A 19,707-nucleotide genomic window follows, 5' to 3' on the forward strand; every position below is an offset into this window, starting at 1 on the left:
AAAGAATGTATGTACATATGTATGACTGGGTCACTTTGCTGTACACTGTAAATCAACTATAATGGAAAAGATAAAAATCATAAAACAAAAAAGATAACCACATAATAAAATCTTAACATTACTTTGCAGATATGGAAATGCATACAAAGATTAAAAAAATAAAATGAAGCTCAATATTATCATAATTGAGTTTTAAAGAAGGTCAAATCGATGGTAAAAAAAAATCAATTGTGAAGATAGCCACCTATTTGCATATGCTCTTGCCTTCACCTGAAACACTCCCTTTGCTCCCATACTTTCGAAGCATCCCTACCTCTTCGAGTCTAATTTTACATCATATTTCATCCATGTCTCCCGCAATCACCTCAATCCCTTTTCCCACCCAACTGCATAATGCCCAGTATCTCTCTAAAATATTTGACCTTCATCATTATTTTTGTTGTATTATACTGAATACCTACTATGTGCCAACTACAGTATTTATAAACTTCACATACTATTTTATCAGATTGAATCCTTGCATGTACCCTCTTAGCCAGCTTTGAGTATCCTCATTTGACATATATGAGAACAGAAGCCCAGAGAGGAAAATTAGCACTGTAGGTAAAATGGGAGACAGTGTTAAAAATCCAATGTAGATACGCTACAATGTGTGTTCCTACTAGTATGCTGCCTATGCTGTGTGCCCTCAAGCAGAATATACACTTCTTGAGAGAAGGAACTGTGTATAATACCCCATTTTTGTACTTGTCTGTACCCACCCCACATTATCTTGAATAACAAAGAGCAGATAACATCATACTTATGTTTGAAAATATTATATGAGATAGGGAAATCAATGAGTAGATTCCTACAAGTATTCCAGATTATTCCCGATGAATTAAAAACAGAAGCATAGTTTGTTAAAAAGTTATGAAAAATTTTGCATCATCTCTCCTCTATTTCCATGGGCTGGTACCAATTTGTGACTTAGTTAAGACTTTCACTTTCTCACACAATAATACAGAAGCAAGTGATTGGGAAAACTGATTAAGAGTAGGGGTTATCAAAGGCATGAAGAAGATTAACACAGATACATGCCTGCTTGCCTTTTATTAAAATAAATTGAAATGATTTATCTTCAAATGATAACCATACAAATGGAAACACTTGGCAGTTCCCTTGAATATATAATGAAGGATTACCCTCACACCCACATTTATATCCTGTAGTTTGCATAGCACTGAGAGAAGGCCAGGGAAGTGACAACTCCTTAATTAGTTAGTGCTTGGTGACAAATTGGGGAAACTTGTTCTGGAATCTGTAGGGAGGGAGGAGATGGTAGATTGGTTTAAAAGTCTCTCTTCTCTACTATATGTTTCACAAAGCATGCATTTTTATTTCATTGTTAAAGATGTACAAACGCAAAGGAGTAAGATCACTAAATGCTAAATTTGGTTTTCACCATGCTAAAAACCAAATGAAGGGTTTTGCTTCATTTAGTACCTCAATCAACACTACTTTCCCTATCAAGACAGACCTGAAACCTCCTTTTACCAATTTTTCTTGTGATAGGAGAAAAGCAATTAGGACTACTACCAAATTTTATTTATCAGTACCTGTAATGGGTAAGCTGTATAGAAAAAAAGATCTTATGTAATTTTCTTTAAAATGTCACCCTATAAGCAGCTGTACCTCCTTCTAAAGCTACGACTCAAATTATTTATTGGATTACATCAAAATGCCATGCAACATTTAGTAATGATAGCTGTACACAATAATTACATGCTACATTGCCTCCATTGGAAACCATGGTAACCAACTAGTTACTTTTCAGTCTGCCGCCATAGCTAAGAGCAGCACAGAGGAAAAATAAGGTATTCTAGCCATCATCACATACATTCAATCTTGAGATTACTGAAGGGCCATTTATTTGTGATTAAGCTAATATAGTTTTAATTACAGCCACGATTTTTCCTGGGATGGATTTATGATTGCAATTATAAAAGGGGGTAAGGGATGGGAGAGAGAGTAACACTAGTAATAAAGACAGTTTAAAATAGCAATTTTGTTCTCTTTTATAGCACGGACTATAGTGACAAGGTCAACAATATTTCTTTACAGACCTATAAAATGATAGTCAACCATGGCCTGAATTTTAGGATGGTCAGGATGTGGAGAATATCCTATCCAATCTCTTATTTTTTCTTTTTCAGCCATACCTGCAGCATATGCAAGTTCCCAGGCTAGGGGTCGAATTGGAGCTACAGCTGCTGGCCTACACCACAGCTCACGGCAGCACCAGATCCTTAAGCCACTGAGCAAGGCCAGGGATCAAACCCTTATCCTCATGGATCCTAGTCAGGTTCGTTAACCGCTGAGCCATGAAGGGAACTGCCAAATCTTTTATTTGTAAATACTTCTCTGCATCTTCCTTGATGACTCATCTTCAGTAGAACATATATGTGACAAAGGGGCTCACTATCCATTCCATTGCTGTATGTTGCCATTAGTACGAAGGTCCTCCAAAACCCATGAATCAAAATCTACCTCTGGCCTTTTCATCCTCATGTTGCCACATTTGGGACTGTCCTACCCCATGCAAGGCTTGCCCCATCCTCAGAGCCTTTGCATGGACCTGTGATGCTTGTCCACTAGTTCTTCACAAGGCTGTCTCCATCTTATCACTTAGCCTTTAACTCAAATGTTATCACAAAGGACTTCCCTGACCACTTCACCCCTTTCAAACTTAACTAGCTTTCTCTAAGTCTAACACCTATAGATCCCTTAGAAATTTCTGAAATAAAATTTCATATATTTATTTACATGCATATGATCTATACACATAGTGAACTGTATACCACGCAATCAATGGGTCATTATCTCCTTTAGAACAGCTTGTCTTTCTTACTCACAGTAATAATCTTAATGCCTAGCTCCTTATCAAGCCCCATGTATAGTCTTTCCCCTCAAAATAAATAAGAGGTAGAATATATCTGTCCTTGGCCTTATCCTATTTAGTATCTTAATGATATGCATATTTCAATGACAGGTACACAGTAGGTGCTCAATTAATACTGGAAATGTGAGATGAAAAGAGTGGAAAAGATGAATCAATGAAGTGTTAACAGTCCTTTTCCTTAATGACATCACTCCAAAATACTTGGGGAAAAAAAGTATCCTACCTTACTTAAGATTCCTCTCAAAGGTACATTCATCATTTCATTTTTTTTAGGATCTGTTTCTAACACGTCTCATCACTTAATTACATCTCTTGGACCTGCCAGTTTATTAGTACTCAATCTTAAAATCTGGCATACAGAAATGAGTAAGAATGCTCAGGTATTGTCTAACCAGTGCAGACATGGTTACTGACAAATATGATAAAAAAGAATAATAATGTCATCCCATGAGGTCTGCTCAAGCCACTGGTCAACCAGCCAGCCTCCCCAAATAATGGTGCTTTCTTGTCTTTACAATGGTAACCTGAGGCAGGTGTGACACAATGTAGTGCTTCTCAAATTTTACTGTGCAGACATGTCCCCTCAGGATCTAGTTAAAATGCAAATTATGATTATGATTCAATAGGTCTGGGGTGAAGCCTGAGGTCCTACATTTATAACAAGCTGCTGATCTACAGGCAGTACGTTGAGTAGCAAAGCCATGCTGGAATGACCCTGACAATATGACAGCTAAATTTGAATTGCAGTTCTAACATTTAATAGCAGCATACAGATGAACAAATTCATTTGTTTTCTTATCTGTAAAGTGAGGATAAATAGAACTATATTGGAGAGATACTCTAAGAGTTATATGATATAACGAACAATAATATTTTGTACATAAGTGGGGATATAACAATTTCTTCAATGAAAAGGCTTCTATCAATGGAAGTTGGAGGTTCATACTGAGTTTATAGACAGAAAAATAACTGGATTTTTTTTCATAAAAATGACTTCTAAGCCAAATTTCCTTCTCATCCAGCATTTGCACAGTTGATTTTTTTTAACCTAAATACAGGACTTAACATTTATAACTATTAAATTTCATCTCATTAGCTTTGGCCAGAGTTCCAGCCTGTCAAGATTGTTTTGAATTAAGATTCAGTTACTCAGAGTATTAGCTATTGCTCCAAGCTTTATGTCATCCGCAAATTTGATAAGTATGCCTTCTATGTCATTATACATATCATTAAAATGTTGAGTAGGACAAGACCAAGGGCAGAAATATTATACATTTTATTTGTTTTGAAATAAGGAGTATGCATGGGTTGGGGAAGGAGGTAAAATTGTTTGATAAACCATAAATGCATTTAACTGAGTACCACTAGCCTACATTTCTTCTTTTTTCTCCATACATAGATTTCATTAAATGTTTTTATAAAATATATCAATTAAGTCAAAATACATTATATCTATGGAGTTTTTTTCCTCATCTTTACACCTACAACTCAAACTAAAATGTGCAATAAGTTTGGCATGACGTCTTAGTGAACCTATACAATCTCCTAGTAATAGTGGTTTTCTTTACTAAGTGCTCAATAGTAATCTATTAACAATCTATTTTGTAATTTCCACAAGCAAGAATTACATTTGATAGTCATTGGTAGCACATGAATTCAGTGACTGGAGATTGTTAGACAAATTTTTCCCAAAATTCTCAAAAAATGTTTTCTATTTTTACCATATACCATAACACCTGTTTCTCTATCCTTGTAGCTAATTCAACTAATTCTGAAGAGATTCATTTAAAGCAGCTAGTCATGCCTTATGCCTTAGATATCTTTTCCTTTACTTTCCTTTTAGTCATTTTCATTCTACTTGCTATGCTTTTAGCATTATTATCCTTAAAATAAAAATAACTAACATAGGAATTGAGTAATTATGGTTCTTGTTTCTTCTGTAATCCATCTTTCTTTTGGAAATAATTGTTCAAAATCTAGACTGATGAGAGCTCTCCCTTCATAGTCACAATAGTTTTTGTAGATGGCTGCCTCTCCGGCAGCACATTGTACATCCTTATCCCTTCTCAATTGTATTTCAACTCTGTTCTAAAATCACTGGGAATGAGATAAAATCTCTCTTTTCCTTTTTAAAAGTACTCTTGGAATAAATAATGATCTTTTTATTTCAAAAAGGTTTCTTCTATTTTAACATTGTAAAACACCACACCTTCCCCACTTATATTCATATGTAATTCATATATAACAGATCAGTTAAAACAAATATCTTAATTTGAACTGCCCTGATATGCCATCAAATCAAAACTGACACAACCGTCTCTCATACATATGTGCACAAGTACACTCACATACACACAGGCACACACATGCGCACACATCCTGGTTCTATCAGATTCCTCAGTTTTCCGCTGGTTTTCTCACTATTCGGTCATAGGGCCCCTTTTAATATCCTATATGATAAACATAAATGCTCAAGATGACACTGGTCTCTCCTGAAACCAGTGATGGAGATAAGGGGACAGTGGTCACCAAGTACTTATGAGTTGCAGGTTTTCTAAAGACAGTTTATTTCAGCCTCAACAGAGAACCAAGAAAACTGACAGAGTAAGACATTTGTATGTTTACGTGTCTGTGTGCATGTGTGGACATATGTGTGAGGTGACAGAGTTAGCTTTGTTTGGGCATAGGAGGGCAACTCAAAAAAAATTAAGAGTCCTATGTAGATTACTGTAGCTTTGTAATATTTCCTGACATCTGGAAGAGTTATGCCTCCTGCTTGGTTTATGTTCCTCAGGATTGCTTTGGCAATTCTGGGTCTTTTATGGTTCCATATAAATTTTTGGATTGTTTGTTCCACTTCTGTGAAAAATGTCAATGGTAATTTGATAGAGATTGCATTGAACCTGTAGATTGCTTTGGGTAATATGGCCATTTTTATGACATTAATTTTTCCAATCCAGGAGCATGGGATATCTTTCCATTTCTTTGAACCCTCTTTAATTTCCTTGATGAACGTTTTATAGTTCTCAGCATATAAGCCTTTCACCTCCTTGGTCAGGTTTATTCCTAGGTATTTAATTATTGGAGGTATAATTTTAAAAGTTATATTTTTGTATTCCTTTTCTAATATTTCATCGTGAGTATACAGAAATGCAACCGATTTCTGAATGTTATTCCTGTATCCTGCTACTTTTCTGAATTCAGTGATCAGTCCAAGCAGTTTTTGGGTGGAGTCCTTAGGGTCTTCTATATATAGTATCATATCATCTGCATACAGTGACAATTTGGCCTCTTATCTTCCAGTTTAGATACCTTTTACTTCTTTTGTTTGTCTGATTGCTGTGGCTAGGACTTCTAACATTGCACTGAATAAAAGTGGTGAGAGTGGGCATCCTTGTCTTGTTTCAGACTTTAGCAGGAAGGCTTTCAGCTTTTCTCCATTGAGTATTATATTTGCTGTGGGTTTGTGGTGAATGGCTGTTATTGTTAAGGTATGTTCCCTCTATAACAAGTTTGGTAAGAGTTTTTATCATGAATGGATGTTGGACTTTGTCAAATGCTTTTTCTGCATCTGTTGAGATGATCATGTGGTTTTTGACTTCTCCTTTGTTAATGTGGTATATGATGTTGATTGATTTGCATGTGTTGAACCATCCTTGTGAAACTGGGATGAATCCCACTTGGTCATGTTGTATGATCTTTTTTATATGTTGTTGGATTCGGTTGACTACAATTTTGTTGAGACTTTTTGCATCACTATTCATCAAAGATATTGGCCTATAATTTTCTTTTTTGGTAGTATCTTTGGTTTTGAAATTAGGGTGATGGTGGCTTCATAGAATGTCTTTAAGAGTGTTCCTTCTTCTCCAACCTTTTGGAAAAGTTTAAGGAGGATGGGTACAAGTTCCTCTTGTGTATGTTTCATAGAATTCACCTGTGAAGCCATCTGCTCCTGGACATTTGTTTGTAGGGAGTGTTTTTTATTACATATTCAATTCCATTTCTAGTAATCGGTCTGTTCAGTTTATCTATGTTTTCTGGATTCAGTTTTGACAGACTGCACATTTGGAGAAAGTTGTCCATTTCTTCTAGGTTGTCAAATTTGCTGGCATATAATTGTTCATGGTATTCTCTTATGTTTTTAGTATTTCTGCAGTATCCACTGAGATTTCTCCCTTTTCATTTCTTACTTTATTTGGGTTTTTTCTCTCCTCTTCTTGGTGAGTCTAGCCAGAGGTTTGTCAATTTCTTTTACCTTTTCAAAGAACCACCTCTTGGTTTATGGATTTTTTTCTATTTTTTTTTTATTTTCCCACTGTACAGCAAGGGGGTCAGGTTATCCTTACATGTATACATTACAATTACATTTTTCCCCCACCCTTTCTTCTGTTGCAACATGAGTATCTAGACATAGTTCTCAATGCTATTCAGCAGGATCTCCTTGTAAATCTATTCTAAGTTGTGTCTGATAAGCCCAAGCTCCCGATCCCTCCCACTCCCTTCCCCTCCCATCAGGCAGCCACAAGTCTCTTCTCCAAGTCCATGATTTTCTCTTCTGAGGAGATGTTCATTTGTGCTGGATATTAGATTCCAGTTATAAGTGATATCACATGGTATTTGTCTTTGTCTTTCTGGCTCATTTCACTCAGGATGAGATTCTCTAGTTCCATCCATGTTGCTGCAAATGGCATTATGTCATTCTTTTTTATGGCTGAGTAGTATTCCATTGTGTATATATACCACATCTTCCGAATCCAATCATCTGTTGATGGACATTTGGATTGTTTCCATGTCCTGGCTATTGTGAATAGTGCTGCAATGAACATGCGGGTGCATGTGTCTCTTTTAAGTAGAGTTTTGTCCGGATAGATGCCCAAGAGTGGGATTGCGGGGTCATATGGAAGTTCTATGTATAGATTTCTAAGGTATCTCCAAACTGTTCTCCATAGTGGCTGTACCAGTTTACATTCCCAACAACAGTGCAGGAGGGTTCCCTTTTTTTTGAGTCTCTATTTTATTGATTTTCTCTCTGATCTTTACAATTTCCTTCTGCTGACTTTAGGTTTTGTTTGTTCTTCTTTCTCTGATTCTTTTAGGTGGTGGGTTAAGTGTTGATTTTAGATTTTTCTTATTTTTTGAGGAAGGCCTATATTGCTATGAGTTTCCCTCAAAGCTGCAGTAATCAAGACAGTGTGGTACTGGTACCAATACAGACATACAGACCAATGGAACAGAATAGAGAATCCAGAAATAAACCCAGACTCCTACAGTCCATTAATCTTTGACAAAATAGGAAAGAACCTAAAATGGGGGAAAAAAGTCTTTTCAGTAAGTGGTGCTGAGAAAAGTGGACACTCACATGTAAATTAATGAAACTGGATCACGCCCTCACACCATACACAAAAATAAACTCAAAATGGCTGAAAGACTTAAACCTAAGACAAGACACCATCAAAATCCTAGGAGAGAACATAGCCAAAATATTCTCTGACATCAACCTTACGAACGTTTTCTTAGGTCAGTCTCCCAAAGCAACAGAAATAAAAGTAAAAATAAACCAATGGGACCTAATCAAACTGACAAGCTTTTGCACAGCAAAGGAAACCAAAAAGAAAACAAAATGACAGCTAATGGAATGGGAGAAAATAGTTTCAAATGATGCAACTGACAAGGGCATAATCTCTAAAATATAGAAACCACTTATACAATTCAACAGCAAAAAACCCAACAACCCAATAGAAAAATGGGCAAAAGACCTGAATAGACATTTCTCCAAAGAAGATATACAGATGGCCAATAAGCATATGAAAAAATGCTCAACATCACTAATTATTAGAGAAAGGCAAATCAAAATTACTATGAGGAACCACCTCCCACCAGTCAGAATGGCCAGCATTAATAAGTCAACAAATAACAAATGCCAGAGAGGGTATGGAGAAAAGGGGACCCTCCTACACTGTTGGTGGGAATGTTAATTTGTCCAAACGCTATGGAAAACAGTATGGAGGTACCTCAGAAAGCTAAATATAGGGCTTAATCTCTAAAATATACAAACAACTTATACAACTCAACAGCAAAAAAGCCAACAACCCAATGGAAAAATGGGCAGAAGACCTCAATAGACATTGCTCCAAGAAAGATATACAAACGGCCAATAAGCACATGAAAAAATGCTCAACATCCCTGATTATTAGAGAATTGCAAATCAAAACTACCATGAGATACCACCTCACCCCAGTCAGAATGGCCATCATTCAGAAGTCCACAAATAACAAATGCTGGAGGGAGTGTGGAGAAAAGGGAACCCTCCTGCACTGTTGGTGGGAATGTAAGCTGGTACAACCACTATGGAGAACAGTATGAAGGTACCTTAGAAAACTATACATAGATCTACCATATTACCCAGAAATCCCACTCTTGGGCATATATCTGGACAAAACTACTTTAAAAAGACACATGGACCTGCATGTTCATTGTAGCACTATTCACAATAGCCAAGACATGGAAACAACCTAAATGTCCATCAACAGATGATTGGATTAGGAAGATGTGGTATATATACACAATGGAATACTACTCAGCCATAAAAAAGAATGAAATAATGCCATTTGCAACAACATGGATAGAACTAGAGACTCTCGTACTGAGTGAAATAAGTCAGAAAGAGCAAGAGAAATACCATATGATATCACTTATATTTGGAAGCTAATATATGGCACAAATGAACCTTTCCACAGAGAAGAAAATAATGGACTTGGAGAATAGACTTGTGGTTGCCAAGTGGAAGGGAGATGGAGTGGGATGGACTGGGAGCTTGGGGGTTAATAGATGCAAACTATTGCATTTAAATCAACTATAATGGAAAAAATAAAAATCATTAAAAAAAGAGTCCTATCTAATGGCCATAATCTTAAAAGGAGTCCTATCTATTTTAACTGATTCATTTAATAGAAACATGATGGTACACAGACATGACAAGGGAAGATGCAGTTTTCCAATGTGGGCTGAGAGAAGGATGGTAATTAGTGAAAGGTCACAGAGCTAGTAAGTGGCAGAGCCAGGTCAAGACTCCACCTCAGCTTAACGAACTCCTAATATTATCATATTCATATTTCTAATATCCCTTTCCTTCTTAGCAAGTTGTCCTTGGTGCTTAACAAACTCTGCTAGAAGCAGATTGGAGTGGTGTTTAATAGGCAGGTCTGTTGTACAATACATAGATGAGAACTACTTTTCTAGATCCCATTATCCTTTTTAAGAAACTCAATTAACATCTAATGCAAACTCATGGGATTGCTCCTGCATGCACTCTCCAAGGAGAGACTTGATCAAAATTGGTGTCATCTCAAGGTGTTTGTTCTCTTCTAATAATGTTACAGAGCAAATGAATGTTCAGTGTATACATCATCAGTCTTCTGTTTTTCCTACAGTTTGTTTCAACAGCAATTAAGGGTTTGATATTCTTTGGCTGTGTTGTTCATGTTTATAAAAATTCTGGTGGTGTTGAAAGAACAGATGAACAGACTCTCTAAGTGTGCAGGAAAAGCAAAGACAAAACTTTCAGTTCCATAAAGCATCACACAAGCTCTCCTTTATTGCCAGCACAAGCTGCCACTGGCTTTAAAAACAATAACTACATCTTTTCATTTCTCCTTCTTAAAAAATTATTTGCCCCTGTTCTCAAGGAGACAAATTTTCATTTTTTCCTATGCTTTCAAGAATTTATTAATCTCAGAAGTCAATTAATGGAAGAAAAAGGATAGCACTGAAAGAAAACATGAAGTATAGATCTGGGAGCTAAATGAGCAGAGGCAACCTCAAGGGTATTTTAAAAGTTATTACTGATTCCTTCTCCAGCATGGAAACCAAAGGTTTATAATTCCTAAATTAAGGCCTTGAGGTAACATTAAAACATTGTAATTTTATCTATCCAACCAAAGAAGCCATGTGTGGCTGAATTCTAAAATTACCGCAATAAAGGAGGTTTGTGCCTTAGGTGTTCCTATGTGGGCCCTAAGATATCTGTCTTGGTGAATGGCATCGTCCTAAAAGCTAATTTTTAAAATGAAAGATTTGGGAATTGAGGACTAAATTTAGGGCTAAAATGCCTTTACTGTATGTGCATCTATCCATATGTCCCCAGAGACACTGGGTACCTCTTGGTATAAAGCACTTGTTTGCCCTTTGAAAATCATGGAGCTGACCATTCCTCATAGAAGAACATGTTGACCAACCCACTGCCCGTTGCTTAAAAGATCTTGTACCATTAACACTTATAAGATTCAAGCACCATATAAGAGGCTATATATATACATACATACATATATATATATACATATATATATATATATGTTTGCACATTAGGCATGTCATTTTTTTCCACAAATTACCTCTCCATTGTATTAGATTCTTTATAAATTCCATACTGCATCTTTTTCTATCAATTTAATTTGAACAAATTACTATTTGAGAAAGACATATTGACCAGATCAGATTTTCACTTAAGTGTATATCAAAATCACCTGAAGGGCTTGTTAAAGCTCAGACTGACAAGCTCAACCCCTAGAGTCTCTGATTCAGTAGCTCTAAGGTGGAGCTCAAGAATCTGCATTTCCAACAAATACTCAGTTATGCTGTTGGTGCTGTGGTTGCTAATCTGAGGATCTCCCTTTAAGAACCACTACCCCATTGATGCTAGTTTTAGATCAGTGGTTCCTAAGTCTGGTTTCACATTAGAATTATCTGGGGGCATTTCAAAAACTCAAATTCTGGGGTCCAATCTCAAAGAAATTAAATTATAATATTGGGGAAGAACCTGCCAATATGCCCTATTTGTAGTTTTTAATGCTTTTCTGGTAATTCAAAGATGAGGCCAGCACTGAAAACACAGGTTTAGATAAATGCTAATGAATTTCAGCTAAAGTAGTTAGTTTCTTTAAAAAGCAAATATATTTGACCTAGATTCAGTCATTCCTATGGCATGTGCCCTTACATTTGCAAATGATGATATACAGTCAATTTGTGAAAACCGCTAATATATGCCTAAAGGAAAGAATGGAAAATAAATAAAACAGGGTTCTCATCACACAGGTATGGATTTTGCAGATCAGGGTTAAAGTTTCTAGTAGCAGCACTACATGAAGTGAAATATTTTGAACAATATAAAAGATACGATGATATCTTCCGTAAAACTATGTTAGAGAACCAAAAGGATTAACTTCAGTGATCATGAAAACAGTGATACTGAAGGTGTAGGAGTGGAGTTTGAATAAAATTGTTTTAAAAAATGTTAGACTAGCACAAAGCAGTATTTGTAAAATAATCAATATTGTGTATAATGTGAGTTTAAATATGTGTAACTCAAATAATATATCTGATAGAATCAGTCGACATTTGACTACTCTACATCCCCAGTTCACATCTTCAAGTTAGCCAATACTTTTTTATTCTGCTAATTAATTGGTATATTATCTCATATTTAGACATATACAGAATTTTGGTCTGAGATAATGAGTGACGTCTTTCTCAGGGAGGTGTCTTTTGAGCTAGCCTTCACACAATAACTAGGTATTCTCTAATTCAAGAGTAAAAAATTGCCTTTCAAGCAGAGGAAACCAAACCAGTGAAGAAATGCCAGTAAGAAAGCAAAAGGTGAGTAGTGAGGATATCAAGGTGAAAAAGTAATACACTGCTAAATTATGGAGATTTTAACATCAGGATAAGCAAAATTTACTTCTCTTCAGACCATTTCCTAAATGATGTCTCCTCCAGTGTTGGAAAGCTGCTTTCTTGTTTCTCCCCACCCCTCTTTATCCTTTATTTCTATTCAAAGAGATTTTGAAACCTTCAGAGATGAGTCCAAATGGTAGCTTAATACCTAGATTGCTAGTCTTCATCTGAAATTGCAAAACTCTGTAGTAAGATATTACCATGGGCAGTTAGAGATCCTAAAGAAGTAAATTATTTGTCACATGGACTTAGTATTCCAATTAGCAACTGGTGCATAGCAAGCATCCCAACATTTAGTGGCTTATGACAATTTATTATCTTCCATGATTCTGTGAATTGACCAGGCATTTCTTTTGCTTCCCATGATGTTGGCTGAGACACAGGGATATATGAGTTAAAAATGGCTACTTTCACATAGCTGGATGCCAGATGGTTGCTGAGCTAGGACTGTCAGCTGGAGGATTTACTTCTCCTCCAGCCGGATTCTCCACAGAGCTACTTGGACTTTTTCACAGCATGGCATATGGGTTCTAAGAAGCAACATTCCAAAAGGTTAATGAGGAAGCTATAGATCTCTTAAGGTTCATCCTTGGATGTTACACGGTGTTACTTTAGCTGTGTTCCATTCCAAACAAGTCACAAGGGTAGACCAGACTCAAACATAGAGAAAACAGACTTTATCTGCTGATGGGGGAGTGGTAAGATCACACTGCAAAAGAGTATATGAGATAGGGAGATATAGTTGAGGCCACCTTTGAAAACATAATCTACCACACTGTCACAAGTCTATGCACTAACCTACACATAGAGACACTTCAAGGCTCAACAGTAAATATGATGAAAAATTTACACAAAATGATATAACATTTATATATTGTCTAAAAGACTAATGAGAGATTAAAAATTAGTTCAGACTGAGAAAGTAAAGATATACCCTGCTGCTCATCAGGATGGGATAAATACGCAGATAAAACCAGCTGCAAAGCTATCAGCTAAACACTAGGTCCTGGACCATAATAAATTCAGAGTAGCAATGTAGATTTGAGTTTTAATTAATAACTGTGGTTTATATACGTTTAAGGAGCACCTTTTCCCTTCAACTTGATTATGGTAGTGATGGTGGCAGCAGAACAAGCAGCAGTAGAGTCATTGTAAAAACAAACAAACAAAAAAACTATTTATGGAACTCTTCTATACTGAGCAATGGAAGCCATTGCTGAATTCTCATTCAACACTTAATTCTCACAACCATCCTATGAGAAAAGTACTATTATCTCAATTTTACAGAATACAAAAGGGAGGCTTGAAGAAATTATACATTTTACCCAAAGGACACATCAAGTTGGAAAGACAAGGTTCTAACTCAGGATTCAAAAACTGGTTTTTTTTTTTTTTTTTTCTATAAAAGGCCAGATGGTAAATATTTTTGGCTCTGTGGCTCATATGGTCTCTGTTGCAATTATTCATCCCTGCAGTTGTTATCACCAAAGCAGCCATAAACACTATGTAAAACAATGAGCATAGATGTTTTTCAATAAAATTTTATTTACAAAAATAGAGTGTGAGCCAGATTTGGCCTGCAGGCAATAGTTTTCTGACCCGTTACTCCCAAAGACTGATCTAAACTTAGTGACTCAGATCTTATGAAAATGTGTCTTCTACATCTATGTCCTGATGCAACACCCAGCACAGACTCATGTATTCATATGCACTCAATAAATATTTGTTCACATAATGACCAAAAATTCAACTTATGTTTATTGAGTGTCTACTATTTCCCAGGCACTGTTATAAGCACTCATCATTTATCATTGAACAAAACAGAGAAATTCAAGCCTACAAGAGGTTTAAATCTATAAATCCCCAAATCGTACAGTGAGTCTGTACTAGTTTTCTATTGCTGCCAAAACCAATTACCATAAACACAGTGGTCTACAACAACACAAATTATTTTACCATTCTGTAGGTCAGAAATCCAACACGAGTCTCATCAGACTAAAATGAAAGGCACTGGCAGGGCTGTGTTAACTTTCTACAGGTTCTGTTTCCTAGATGATTGTGTTTCTTGGAATAATTCAGTTCCTTCAACACAGGAATTATGTGTTCAACACATTATCCTATCTCATAATCAGCAATGGGTCGTCGAGTCATTCTCCTGTTGCCATCTTCCTCTCTAGCTATAACCAGAGGGGTGAAAGTGTTCTCAGAGTTTAAGGACTCATGTGATCAGATTGGGCCCACCTAGATAATCCAGATCACGTCCTTGTTCCAAGGTGCTTAAACTTGATTACATCTTCAAAGTCCCTTTTGCCATGTAAGGTAACATATTCACAGGTTCTGGAGATTAGGACCTGGACATCTTTGAGGAACCATTATTCTGGCTACTACAAATACTAACGCAGAATTTTATACTAAATCTGATTAATTTGATTTTTGCCACTGGACTATGTTTATAGTGAGCTGAAGCATGATATAAATTATATTTAACATATATGATAATACATTTATATCAGATAGAACAAATAACACCTTCCCTAGTCTTGCCCAAACCTGTATACTTAGGCCTAGTGAGTCTTTTTTTCTTTTTGGGGGGCCATACCCACAGCATATGGAAGTTCCCAGGCTAGGAGTCGAATGAGAGCTATAGCTGCCAGTCTATGCTACAGCCACAGTAGGCCTAATGATTCCTGAGTCAGTCCTAAATGATGCAAGAGTGTTTCAAAAAACCTAACATTAAAAATATTAAATGTTATTTTATCATAAACCTGACCTATCTGGGGAAAACCTTCTATTTTGAACACATACTTTATTTGCCCTGGGTCCTGCCTAAAAAAAAAAAAAAAAAATAGGATTCTTACATATCAGTTTTGTCCCTGAACTTGGCATGCTGGCCCAGACCATTTGACTGGGCATTTGTCTTGGCTTTCTGATTTACCTTTAAATCCCCCTCGTTGATCAGAGTGTTATCTGAAAAGTTGACATCTTCCCTCACCCTTGCCAATCTAATGGTGCTTATGCTTCAGGCACTGGTCAGATTCTCCTCCATCTGAGAAAGACAACACCCAACCATAACTCCTGACTCTCAGTTCCAGCAAAGCCACTTACTCAAGGTCCCTGGTGTTATGCCCAACCATTCAACCATTCATTGATGACCAACACTACCTAAACTGGCTCATATTCCCAAATTTCACACTATTATGGCTTGGTCTGCTCCCCAGGCCCAATGCTCTATGTAGTTTTCATCTCTCTTAAAGGTTCTAATATTCACCCATACTCAAGTTAAAAACTTTGCAGTAATTTTAAATCACATTCTGCCTTTATCTCCCCTTTTTATCACCATATTGTGCTGGTTATCCTGAGACAAAGGATATAGAAAGAGGACAGGGTTTGGGGGAAGAAAAACAGTTTCTGTTTTTGAGGAAAAGCCCAACTTTCAATGCCATCCTTTCAGAAACCCTTGTCAGTGAAGTTCCCCCAGGTCAGGGGAGAAGTTTCTTTGTAGTATCTGGAATGAAGAGAGATTTCTATTGAGGTTTAAAAGTTCTAGTTCTACAAGAAAGAATATTAATCTTGGAGTTTTAAAGACCTGGTTTCATATCAAGTCTTTGCTACTCACTTTGACAATTTTATTCAACTAGGAAATGCAGATAATACCTACTTAGTGAGGTTGTTGTGAAAATTAAATGAGATAATAAGTATGAGGGCACTTTGTAAACTGCAGATGTCAGCTGTTATCATCATGATTATCCCACTAATGCCCTGCTATCTCCACTCCAACAAATATTACAACTGCTCAGGGCACAGGGTGAATATTTTAATGCTAATCATTCAGATTCATGCAGGAAACAATTTACTTTTGTTTTACTATGCTAGCAGAGGTCATTTCATTCTCTTCCTAACCATCAAGTTACATTTTGGACAGAGTTCACTTTAATTGAACCTGCCAATATCAGGCTTGGCTCTACTTAAAGATTCACTCAACCACCTTCTCTGAAAGCACAAGCCAACATTTGTGCATATTTATGTCATAAATCACACATTTACAAGATGCCAAAAGCAGTCACCTCTTTTAGAATCAGTCTCTGATTCCCAAGACTGAATTATCTCCTTCCCTACTTTCCATCATGTGTTGCCAATCCTATTACAGCATTCATAATATGACATTTTAATGGTGTTCTTCACCTTCTTACCCATGAGACTGTGAGCAATTCTAGGGTGGCCATTTGGCCTACATATTCTCATTCATGGTACAGAGATAACCAACACAAGTCTACTGAAGCAAAGGAGGGAATACAGGATGCCCAGGCTATAGGCACCTTTGCTCCTTATAGATACACTGTTCTAGCTAATTTTAGGTGATTAGGGATTTCAAATAAGGAAAGCATAGTAACAAAAAAATACCCTATCCTTTTCAAAAGCTCCAAATAATCTTTCTATAGCCTGTTTAAAAGGTGTTATCAGTTGTTTGCAAGTGCAATGTAAATTAGATTAATTATTGCAAACACCTCACATTTGAGATTTGTGAAAGGGAAAACAGTTTATTTGAACCTCTCAGCCCCTAAATGTGATGCCCTGTGCCTTCTGGAGAAATGGAGACCTTGGGCTTTACGTAGAGAAGGAATTCAGTATTACAAATAAAACATAGACGTATTGATCTGAGGGAATATCAGAGAGGGAGGAATTTTTCTCATTTAGAAAGTTGTTCGTATAATAATTTTAATTGTACAGTTTCAAGGTTATAACATCATCTACCATGATATCACAGAATCCCTTCTTACTGCATTTTTGTAATGTTCTAGTTTAAAATTAGCCATGTAACCCTTCGATTAAATGCAAAAACATATTCTGCACTGTGGAATGCCATTTCAGAAAGCACTGCTACCATGAGAAAGTATTGTCTGTTAGAGCTAGTGGAGAATGTATCCGCAGAGTTTCAATGACTATGACACTTTGCTTTAGTCTCATGCTTCTCAAATTTTAACATGCACACAAAACCCCTGAGGGTCTTGTTCAAACTACAGACCGGTCTACAGACCACATCTTGGGTGACAAGGTTTTAGTAGACATTGTGAATAAGGAAATTCACCATCAATGAAATTTCTACTGCCACTGTATTTCTCCTATGCTAGTAGTTACGGAGATTTTTCCTATTAACACCTTTTACTTAAGAGAATAATTGCTTTAATAAACAGCTTTTAAACAGACTGAACCTTTTAGTTAGTTCAAATTTAATCACCATACAAAATGTGGCTCAGGCAGTGAATAAGAAACAATAATGTCTTTGGCAGACAGAGAAATTATGTTTAAGCTACACTTTCTCCTTTTAAAATTCCTTTTTCTATGACTCAACTGACATGTAGCTTCCAAAAAATGTTACCAAAGACATAGTCTGTTAGTAATATACTATGGAGTCCAATGGCCTCACCCAAAGCAAAGCTGAAATGTTCATAATGCATAGGAGTAAAACAGATTCTTATCTCATGGGAGCATTTCCCAGTAATGAGATAGCTCTTGGGATAATTTAACCAGGAGAGCCAATCCAGACAGCCCTTAATCAGTAATGACAAATTGAAAAGCCTTAAAAGTAAAAGAAGCTGCGTTTTTTCCAGGGCTTGCCATATTAGATTTTAGCCATGCCCTAGAGTTATAAAACTGCATTCTCATCAATCCATTCTCATGCAGCTAAAATCACTTATTTGGGCTAAGGATTCGAGTATAATTTCTAAACCAAAATGATAGTACAAGTCATTAGACAGCATAAATTCTTGCACAGCAGTATTCAAAAATCTGTCAGCCCTCACAGAAAATTTGAAAATTCTCCCTTGAATTTTCCTTCTGTCACTAATCTTCTTTGTTCTGTTTCCTCTCTGCCTTAATCAGTTGATATATTGTAGAAAGTTGTGCCTAAACTAAATCTTAATGAGAAAAATCTTATTTTAAATGCACTTAAAATAAGTTAGTGTTTTCTGCGATAAATTCTATGTAAAGAAATAAATCCATATTTATGAATAATCATCCCCAAACACCTCCTAACCTATTTTTGCAAGTTCTATATTCATATATCTCTATTTTAATATAGAGTATATATGTATTTTCACTTCACTCATGACTGTATGTATCTGTGTTACATTTAATTCAACAAAGGGAAACTAATATCCATGGTATGGGGAAGCACCTGGGTTAGCAAGAGCAGGAGGTAGATACCATCAGCAGGGCTGAGACAGCAAGGGGAGTGATCCATTATCTAGAACCCATGAGGACCAATGGTTGTACAGAAGGGTCACCCAGTTCCCTTTAATGCAGAAATACAGTCACTTGCTTCCTACTGGCAAAACCTCATCCTTGACTGATGATATCCATAGAGGTCAGAACCCTAAAGCACAGAGCAGGGTAGAGAAGCATGGAGATGGAAATTGTGGGACCACAAAAAGAATACCAGGCACAATTGAAGGTACAGGTAGTATACAAAAAAACAGGGGAATAACATAAAAATTCACTTACTGAATGTTGAGACCACTAATCTTCCCACCATCAACTCCAGTATGTCAGCAGCCAGAGTTTGATGCTCCAGTCAGGAGGCTGGATAGTTCATCTCTGCGAAATGAAAATGAAATGAAAAGCTAGATTAAAAATTTTGAAGATAAAATTTATAAAATTTTCCTAAATGTAAAGCAAAAGGTGAAAATGGAAAAAAAAAGATAAGAAAAGTAGATCAAGTCAAGAGTTCCAATATCCAACGTGACTAACAATAATAGAGTTCCAGAAAAAAAGAGGGGAGAAAACATAGGAGATAAAATTGCCCCAAAATAAATTTAAAACTCTCCAGACTGAAAGGACTCACCCATTACCTAGCACAACAGATTAAATCAGGACCTCACCAAAGGAACATTACAATGAAATTTAAGAACACTGGGAAAAAATGAATATACTACTAGTTCTGGGGCTGGGGGTAAATAACCATAGCACATACAAAGGATCAGAAATCAAACTATTTCAGACTTTTTGACATCAACACAGAAGCTAGAAGTTATTTGAGC

At 36.3% G+C, this 19,707-nt stretch overlaps 1 protein-coding gene across 2 annotated transcripts in view; it reads right to left on the reverse strand.

Annotated features, from left to right (window-relative positions):
* The window catches only part of LOC110257826 (uncharacterized), an 830,584-nt gene that overhangs the window by 591,297 nt on the left and 219,580 nt on the right, over positions 1 to 19,707 (reverse strand). The window contains exons 4-5 of one of the 2 annotated variants that reach the window (XR_014835820.1): positions 19,172 to 19,264; positions 14,194 to 16,175 (exon numbers count right to left, since the gene is read on the reverse strand). Coding sequence is in view for 1 of the 2 variants with exons in the window: in XM_085008757.1 (XP_084864883.1) it covers positions 19,242 to 19,264 (23 nt within the window). In the remaining variant the exon portion in view is untranslated. Of the gene's footprint in view, positions 19,265 to 19,707 lie in introns of those variants that run through there. The other variant, XM_085008757.1, reaches the window with a different exon arrangement.

This window comes from Sus scrofa, chromosome X (assembly GCF_054392235.1).
Source record: "Sus scrofa isolate SSC_HxYL_T2T_F1_AM1 chromosome X, Sscrofa_HxYL_maternal_Yorkshire_Landrace_v2.0, whole genome shotgun sequence".
Classification (NCBI taxonomy): domain Eukaryota; kingdom Metazoa; phylum Chordata; class Mammalia; order Artiodactyla; family Suidae; genus Sus; species Sus scrofa.